At 37.0% G+C, this 10,048-nt stretch overlaps 1 protein-coding gene across 1 annotated transcript; it reads left to right on the forward strand.

Moving 5' to 3' along the window:
* Positions 1-1,702: 1,702 nt before the first annotated feature.
* On the forward strand, positions 1,703-8,582 carry LOC118485804. The gene is made up of 4 exons (XM_035982266.1): positions 1,703-1,815; positions 5,847-6,477; positions 6,564-7,152; positions 8,577-8,582. The coding sequence occupies exons 2-4, from the start codon at positions 6,017-6,019 to the stop codon at positions 8,580-8,582; spliced, it is 1,056 nt and encodes a 351-aa protein (XP_035838159.1). The 5' UTR covers positions 1,703-1,815; positions 5,847-6,016.
* The last annotated feature ends 1,466 nt before the right edge of the window (positions 8,583-10,048 follow it).

Here is a 10,048-nt window from a genome sequence, read left to right on the forward strand (position 1 = left end):
GGCACGAAAGCGTTCCGGTAACTGTTATTAGCGTAAATGTTTTAATTACTTGTTGTTTTAGTTTATTATTTACTAATGATGATACGGTTGTCTATTTTGGAGGAGTCTAGCGTTCCCGATTCTAATGAGCAAGAGGAGGTTGTGTCTAGTATACAAGAAAAACAAAACAGCCTGTTTCTAGATTTGAACAAGCATCCTCCTGTTGATGAAACAGCCCCTGTAGATGACTCATACCATGCTAGTGGATACGGAGGAGACGGTGGATACGGAGGACACGGTGGATACGGAGGAGACGGTGGATACGGAGGAGACGGTGGATACGGAGGACACGGTGGATACGGAGGAGACGGTGGATACGGAGGAGACCGTGGATACGGAGGAGAAGGTGGATACGGAGGAGACAGTGGATATGGTGGATACGGTGGATACGGGGGATACGGTGGATACGGAGGAGACGGTGATCATCAGCAATTCATTTCCCCGGGCACTCCTTACGTTCATCAAAACAATTCGGACGTTGGAGGATATGGTGGTTATGGTGGATATGGTAGATATGGTGGTGAAGCACCTCCCATTCTGGACAGTCTGTACTTAAAAAAGACGGTATAAATTACTATTTTATTATTAATATTTTTATTATTATTATTTTTATTATTATTATTATTATTATTATTATTATTATTATTATATTATTATTATTATTATTATTATTATTATTATTATTATTATTATTATTATTATTATTGTCGATGTTACAGGTTTTCAACTCCTTAGATGAACTAAAGAAACGGATACAAGAAATAGCAAATGCGGATGGTTTCGTTATTGTCACCCGTCGATCAAAGAAAATCGGGGGAAGAACCGGGAGGGTATGGCTTGAATGTGATCGTGGTGGTGAGCACCAGAGTATAGCAACACTTAGAAAAGTTGGAAGCAAAAAAACCGGTTGCCCGTTTTACCTGCTGGCTGTCCGAAACCACCCGTATGAAACCTGGGAGATAAAAGACGGAACAATTGAACATAACCACGAACTTTGTGAGGACCTGTCGGCCCACGCGTTTGTGCGAAGGTTTACTCCAAGCGAAATGAAACTGATCGAGCAGTTGACAGCTCAAAACATGGAGCCGCGCAAAATATTTCAAACGATAAGGAAGCAGGACCCCGACAGGTTTCATGTTCAGAATGACGTTCAAAATGTTGTAGCGAAGATTAGAGCCGAACAAAGACAAGGATTGACTCCCATGCAGTCACTAGAAAATGTGCTGATAAACAACGACTTTATTTACGAGACACGGGAAGAACCCGGAACAGAGATCGTAACAGAGATCTTCTTTCTTCATCGGGACTCGAGAGTCATGTGGCGTGCATTCCCCCACATCATGATGATCGATGCAACGTACAAGACAAACATATACAATATGCCCTTTATCCAGATTGTTGGTATGACGCCTACCAACAAATCGTTTATTATCGCGCATGCCGTTGTTAGTAAAGAACGGGGTGATAACTTTGTGTGGGTGCTTGAGAGGGTTAAGTCAATGTTGGATGAATGTATGGAGCCACGTGTGATTTTAACGGATAGAGACCTAGCCCTTATGGGCGCGTGTGCTAAAGTATTTCCAGACGCCTCCAGGCTTCCTTGCAGGTGGCACATACAACAGAATGTTATGAAGCACTGCAAGGGTGCCTTCACAAACGACGACTGGAAGAAATTTATGTCATTCTGGGGGACATTGATTGAGTCTCCATCCATACCCATCTACGACTACCACTTGCGCAACATGCGAAAGCGACTTGTGGAGTGCAAACGTTCTAGTAAGTTTTTCTAATAACATACGACTCACCTATGCAAATTTTATTAAATTATTTTTACTTTTTAGGAGTCTTCAAATACGTGTACGATAACTGGCTAAAAGACTATAAGGAGATGTTTGTCTTTGCGTGGACTGATAAGAGGCGCAACTTTGGTAATCGTACTACAAACAGAGTTGAGAGCCAACACGCCAACTTAAAGAGATACGTCGAAGATAGGAGCTCGCTGGACCGTGTAGTTGGTTGTGTCCGGGATATAGTTGAGACACAGTTCGGTGAAATAAGGAAGACTTTTCGAGAAGTATCCAAAAAACAATGAAACACCACAAACACCCGATGTTTCAACACCTACTTGGAAAAGTATCCCACAAAGCCCTTGACTTGTTGCATGGAGAGGCAATTAGGAAGCTAGATGTCTTGGAGCGCTTTAATTCATCATGTGGTTGCCAAATGTGGCACAGCTGTGGGTTGCCCTGTGCTCGTAGGATAGAAAAATACATGCGTGAAGGTAATAATTGTTAAACATACAACACTTGTGTGATATATTTTCTTTTTTCATTTTACTTAAACAATATTGTTTTTAACCGTGCAGAGCGTCCGATTCAACTCGAAGACATAGACGTCTTCTGGCGGAAACTTAACTTCCAAAGTTGTAAATTGATAGACGACTCCCTTGACGTGGTCGAAGAGCTAGATGTTGTTAGACAAAAATTACAGTCGCACCCCCCAGCTCAGCAAAAAAGCCTGCTTTCAAAGATTAAAGCGGTGTTGACTCCAACGAAATCTACCAAGAAACCACCGGTTGTCCAACAAAATACTCGTGGCCGACCAACAACAAAGCAGGTACAAGAAAGGTTGGACGAGGCCTCTCGTATAGATGAAGAATTGAGGAGAAGCTCCTTCGGTGATGCAAACACGTGCTTTGAAGGTTCACGACAAAGTAAGTACGATAAACCTCGCCACAGCTCGTACGTTCCGTCTCAGGCCTCACAACAGTCGGTTATAAGGTCCCAAAAACTCAAAGCGAGCCTAAGTCGTTCAAAGAGTTCTAAGAAGAAAGAGACACGAGATGATCACGGTTTTCCTTTAATCATTGGGGACGAGTACGTGGGAATCATCGAACAGTTTAAGTCTGACATTCCGCCAGTGTTCCATCCGTACGTCTTGTGCATACGAGATGTGATGCCGGACGGTCATTGTGGGTTTCGGTCTGTGGCTGTGGGCTTAGGGATGGATCAGAGTTCATGGGGGCTTATTAGAAGGGACCTTGTCCAAGAAATGGATCAGAACGAATCGATCTGGTTCCCAATATTTGAAGCATGGGCTGAAGGTTATTTTTACACGCATCGTCAGGGCCTAATTTGGGATTCAGTGGCCGGTTGTGGGGAGAATCACTAGATGGACTTCCCCTTTGCAGGACTTCTTATTGCACAAACGTACGGTATCGGGGTGCACCTGTTAACGACAACCATGGGTGCGAGTTCCACTTACTTCCCAATACTAAGTCCTCCGGCTAATCAACAACCATTATTCATAACGCTTACACATGTTAACGAGAACCACTTCATACATGTTAAGCTGGAAGGGGATTATCCTATGCCACCAGCACACGGGCTATGGTTGACCCACCGAAGACCCCATACAGAACAATGGGAAGATATGTACTTGCCACGTCTAGAATGGTATACATCGATAATGAATCCTCGGCCAAGATCAAACCTCAGTCTTAATTACATAGATAGTTACACGGAAGAATGATTTTTGTAATTAATAGTATTTTATTGTAATTAATAGTATTTTTTTTTATTAATAGTATTTTTTTGTAATTAATAGTATTTTTCTATAATTTTCTACAAATTCTATAATTTTTATTATAATTTCTATCATTATTCTATAATTAGAATTCATTAAAAAGTAATTTTTATTATAATTTCTACAAAAAAATACAAAATTTGAATTTTTTGAACATGGACGCTTCGTATAGAGCTAGACGGGTCGTATATCGTTGACCAAAAGACCATTTAGCCCCTGATATGCCCCCAATCTAGGCTTATTTCAGGGGCTAAAAAGTAATTTTACTTAAACCAGACGCCTCGTATAGCGCTATATGGAGCGTATATTTGAGCGGGTTTTTGAAAATTTAAATTTTGAATATCTGAATTTCAAAATTTGAATTTTTTAAACATGGACGCTTCGTATAGACCTGTATGAAGCGTATATTTGAGCGGTAACAATTCTTTTCTTTTAAATTTGAATTTTGAAAATAGTTTTTGTTAATTACTATTTTACCCCTGAAAGTCCCCAGTATAGCCATTTAACAGGGGCTCAAAGGTAATTTCCAAGCCTATACGACGCGTACAGATCTGTACGAGGAGTACAACTGAGGCGGCAACTTTAACACCTTTTCTTTTTTTAATTATTAAAAAGTTTTATTAAATGACCATTTTGCCCCTCTTTAGCCTCCAGTATAGGCATTATTCAGGGGCAAAATGGTAATTAACCATTCCAGAAATATCTTTTTGGTTTGGTTAATTACCATTTTGCCCCTGAAAAAAGGCTATACTGAGGGCTATACAGGGGCAAAAAAGTCATTTAACAAAAAGCATAGACGTCTCGTATAGCTCTATACGAGTCGTCTATGTTTCGTATAACTCTGGGGGGGCCTAGACGACACAGATTACACCCCCAAACAAAAAAACACACACATACGCTGAAAACTGATCTATACGCCTTGTACGTATTTCAACCGTATTTTTGAAGATTTGAAGCATCACCGGTACGTATTTCATCCCGTAGTTAAGTATTTTTGTCTCGTTTATGCCTTTAGACCGTAGGTTTGCCCTAAAATATGAATTTTGTTGGGTTTTGGGGGTTTGAGTATAAGGTTGAAGATGAACATGTAGAACAGGACGCCGAGTATAGCCCTATACGAGGGCTATACGAGGCTCTGAATTTTTTTTTTGTTATTATTATTATTGTTATTATTGTTTATTGTTATTATTATTATTATTAATTATTATTATTGTTATTATTATTATTATTATTTTTTATTAATTATATTATTAAATATAGAACAGGACGCCGAGTATAGCCCTATACGAGGGCTATACGAGGCTCTGAATTTTTTTTTTGTTATTATTATTATTGTTATTATTGTTTATTGTTATTATTATTATTAATTATTATTATTGTTATTATTATTATTATTATTTATTAATTATATTATTAAATATTATTATTATTATTTATTAATTATTATATTATTAATATTATTATTATTAATTATTGTTATTGTTATTATTATTATTATTATTGTTATTAAATATTATTATTATTATTTATTAATTATTATATTATTAATATTATTGTTATTATTATTAAAAACATTATTATTATTGTTATTAAATATTATTAATATTATTATTATTATTATTATTAATTATTGTTAATATTATTATTATTTATTAATTATTATTATTTAAAACATTATTATTATTGTTATTTATTATTTATTAATTATTATTATTATTATTTATTAATTATTATTATATTATTATATTATTATTAGGTAGAGGATCCTGTAAAAAGTGCTCAAAGTGTAAGAAGTGTGAGAAGTGTATTATAACACTATATATAATACTATATAACACCATATAAACACCGTATAACAATATATAACACTATATAATACCATATAACACTATGTAACACTATATATCATTATATAACAAATATAACACTATAGGTTGTCTGATAGCATGTCTATGATAGATGTATAGTGTTATATTTGTTATATAATGATATATAGTGTTACATAGTGTTATATGGTATTATATGGTGTTACATATTGTTATACGGTGTTTATATAGTGTTATATAGTATTATATATAGTGTTATAATACACTTCTCACACTTCTTACACTTTGAGCACTTTTTACAGGATCCTTACCCATTATTATTATTATTATTATTATTATTATTATTTAATTAATTATTTATTTATTATTGTTTTATTTATTATTGTTTTTATACAGTATTTATTATGGAGGACGATCTGATGCCGGGCCATGACATTCACTTAGAGCCGGTTCAGCAGGGTCCACGACGGAGACGGCGACCGCCTGTGGATACGCTGCAGGGGCATCCATATCTATAGTTTCTCGACGGCACCGACGCCGCCGGTCATTGCCAGAAGCTTAGGAGGATGCACGTTGGATCGCATGCATCGATCGACTGGGATGCGATGGATGAGATTGCTGAGACGCCGAGAGTGCGTCGGTTTATACCTGTCGATTCGCCGTGGCATCGTCTTTTTGATTTGGCGCACACGCCGACCTACAGGGAGCTGCTGGTCGAGTTCCTTTCGTCATTCACATTTCACCCTCCTGGGGAGCCAGTGCAGCTTCCGTACCCAGGTGCTCCCCATCCGCCTGAGGTTTCTTTCAGGCTTGCTGGCGTTATGCATTCGATGACGCTAGCAGAGTTTGCGGTGCATTGTGGTTTATACATGCAGGAGGAGATCGAGACTGAGATTTACACAGCGGGGCTAGTGGTGGTTGAAAAACCCACTCTTGTAGGGTTTTGGCAGGTGATTGCGGGGGCAGATCATTGGGAGCACGAGAAGTCGAAGGGGAGGGTGTCGTTTGTTCGGGACCCACTATACAGGTATGTACGTTTATTATGGCAATTATTGTGATTATATGCACTGTTTATTAATCTCTGTTTTTGTATTTCGCTAACACTATCTGCAGGTATCTGCACCATTTGCTTGCTACTTCTATTTCGGCGCGCGGCTACAGCCGTGAGTGGTGTACGACCACAGATCTTTTTTTCCTTTATTGTTTGTTGTATAGGAGGCCGTGCGCGCTAGCACACGGTCTAGCCCAGTACTACGCCTCCGCCCATCACCGGCAGGAGCGCGGATTTTTGTATGGCGGGGCGTACGTGACCGTCATTGCCCGTTCATTGGGCCTCGTACCACACCAGGACCCACATCTACGGACGCCGGCAATCATGCCGACGCGGATGGGTATGCCGTCGCTGTGGGGGATGAGGGTTATCAGGAGGTTCCACGTTGGCCCGCGGTTTAAAAACCGCGAAGGGAGCGTATGGATAGAGGAGGCCCTACCAGAGCATTTCGAGCCCGTTCATCCTCCTGCAGATCCTGCTGATGTAGTGCCCGTGGAGGACCCTCCGGAGGATCTAGACGGTGCAGCGCTGCCACAGCCACCGCCACCTGCCGGGGCACCTCAGTTTCCACGTCACGTTATTCGAGGTCATGCCCCAGGAGCTGCGCTACATCCGGATGTACGAGCCGAGCTTGACAGGCTCAACGATTTGGTAGGTTCGCTGGTACGGGCGGAGCAGGATAGACGAGAGAGAGAGGGATTACCCCCGATACCGCTTCCACCGGTTCGAGCACCACATCAGCAGCACCAGCCGCAGCAGCAGCATCAGGATTCAGATTCGGATTTGGATGCATAGACTTGTTGTTGTTTTTATTGTTATTATGGATGTACGAACTTATCTTATATATTTTTGTTATAGATGTAAAAAGTTATCTTATATATGTCATATTTATGTTTGTTTTCAGTTATTCGGTTACTTAATGATTGTTGTCTTAAATTTAGATAATATGGCAACAAAATATGTTTTGAATATAATACGGAAACAATATAACCCCCTGAATATAATACGGAAACAATATTTGAAAGAAATAAAATTTTAATCGAAAGAATAATATTTAAAAAAGTAAAATGTTAAAAACAATATAATATTTAATCGATATAATATATTTAAAGAGCCGATTTTTAAAATAGTTGATTTAAAAAAAAACAAAAACTTTTTATAGTGTAAAAAACAAAAAAAAAACAAAACTTTTTTTAAAACCAAAAAAGAACGATTTTTAAAATAGTTGATTTTTAAAAAACAAAAACTTTTTATAGTGTAAAAAAGAAAAAAAAAACTTTTTTTAAAACCAAAAAAAATTTCAACAAAAAAACACATCTTCAAAAACTATCCAAAAAACCATACCAAAACCCACCAAAACACCCCTCATTTCAGCCAAAAAAAAAAAACCAAACATGGACGCCTCGTATAGAGCTATACCCTTCGTATAGGGTTCCTTAAACATCGTGCCTGACACCCTTTGAGATCCCATCGAATTCAGTGCATGTACGCCTCGTATAGAGCTATACGAGGCGTCTAGGTTTCAAAAAATGTGAAAATAGGCGGACAAGGTGTCCGGATAGTCCCAGCCTATAACAATTAGTGTTGAAGGACAACATGTATAGAGGAAAAGTAGCAAAAGTGGCAAGAGTTTATTGTATGATGAAAAATGTAAAGAACAATGAAAGAGAAATTATATAGTTCGGCTACGAACTTACTAGTTAACGGGCAAACTTCACATTTAAAATAAACTTCTTTATATTCTTTATTATGCTAACAAATATAGTAGGAACGGGTTACTTCAGAAGCCCACGTGTTAGTCTTGTCCGGTTCGGATTAATTGGGGACTTGGGCTACATATATACCGTTATCTATACCATTATTTGTTATTTGGCTAGAACCGAATTCAGATTTAGTAGCCGAAAACAACTGTAAATTTGATTTCAGTTCATAACCAAACTAAAAACTGATTATATAATTATGTCTGGTTTAATTTAAATTACAACTTTTATTTGATTTTAATTTAATTGGTTTGAAACCGAATAACAAACACCCTTAATTTTATGATATAATCTTAAATGTTGATTTGAATTTAGATTTAATTGGTTTGAAACCGAATAACAAACACCCTTAATTATAGGGTAAGGATAGTGTAAAAAGGGCCTAAAGTGTGAGAAGTGTAAGAAGTGTATTATAACACTATATATAATACTATATAACACCATATAAACACCGTATAACAATATGTAACACCATATAATACCATATAACACTATGTAACACTATATATCATTATATAACAAATATAACACTATAGGTTGTCTGATAGCATGTCTATGATAGATGTATAGTGTTATATTTGTTATATAATGATATATAGTGTAACATAGTGTTATATGGTATTATATGTTGTTACATATTGTTATACAATGTTTATATGGTGTTATATAGTATTATATATAGTGTTATAATACACTTCTTACACTTCTCACACTTTGAGCACTTTTTACAGGATCCTCTACCCTTAATTATATGATATAATCTTAAATGGAGTCTGATTTTACCTTGATATTTATATTAGGGGATTTGCATGACGAACCAACGAATTTCAGCGGGCTTATTAAAAATGTCATGCCTGATGGTATGATTAACGTTGGGTCTCCAGAAGCATCACCACATAAGTCAGCCCATGCTTGAAGGAATGCCTGCAAAGATGCACATAATTAATTACAAAACAGCTAATAACTCGTTAAAATGTTGTTCTTTTGCGTGGAACCATGGTTTACTTGAGAGTCGTCTGTAGTCCCATCGCCTTTTGCACCATAAGATGTTACGTCGAAAGTAGCCGCACTTGCATTTTCCGGGCTAAACAAAACGTAACAAAAGCTCAACAAGATTACCACCAAGAAACCCTGCAAAGAGAATGACAATGAGTATTGTAAGCGTAGTAAATCTGGTATTTTTAATGCTTTCTTCTATATGACTCCATGTAGGGGTTTGGTTTACTTACCATTCCTTTGAAAGCCATTGAAGGTGAATCAACTTAATGTTTTACTGCCCCTAGCTTCCTGTGTATTTGAGAATACGTTAGTATTTTTATTTTTTTGTATGATGACTAGTGAGATTTTTAGCGCAATGCGGCGGGTGGTATCGGCTCATTTCCGTTCAGTTCCATAAAAAATTGTGTGTATTATAGTTTAGTACATAAAGGTTGTCTCACATAACTCAAATGTGCTCAATATAGATTGCAGTGTTATTTACAATAGATGTTGTCTCACATAACCCAAATGTGCTTGGTATAGTTTAAAGGGTTATTTGATTTCATTATACTAAAGTTGTCTCTATTATATTAAAATGATAAATTCGTGATTTATCATACAAATACTCTATATAACTTAGGATATCAAAGAAATACTATATTTTGGATACAATTACGTTTTTAATAAAAAAACCAGAATGTTAAAGAAAAAATTAAACACAATTGCCTATTAAGTTTTTTTTTTTTTTTAATGTTAGCTTTCGAAGTGACAAAAATCAAATCCCTTTAAAACTAAGTGGGTTAAAAAAT

The sequence above is a fragment of the Helianthus annuus genome, chromosome 13 (genome assembly GCF_002127325.2).
Source record: "Helianthus annuus cultivar XRQ/B chromosome 13, HanXRQr2.0-SUNRISE, whole genome shotgun sequence".
NCBI lineage: Eukaryota > Viridiplantae > Streptophyta > Magnoliopsida > Asterales > Asteraceae > Helianthus > Helianthus annuus.

Bases quoted from the DNA above. Each gene is read 5' to 3' on its own strand.
- LOC118485804 (XM_035982266.1), top strand. From the start codon at position 6,017: ATGCACGTTGGATCGCATGCATCGATCGACTGGGATGCGATGGATGAG. The intron at 6,478-6,563 runs GTATGTACGTTT...CACTATCTGCAG, and splicing joins GTTCGGGACCCACTATACAG to GTATCTGCACCATTTGCTTG.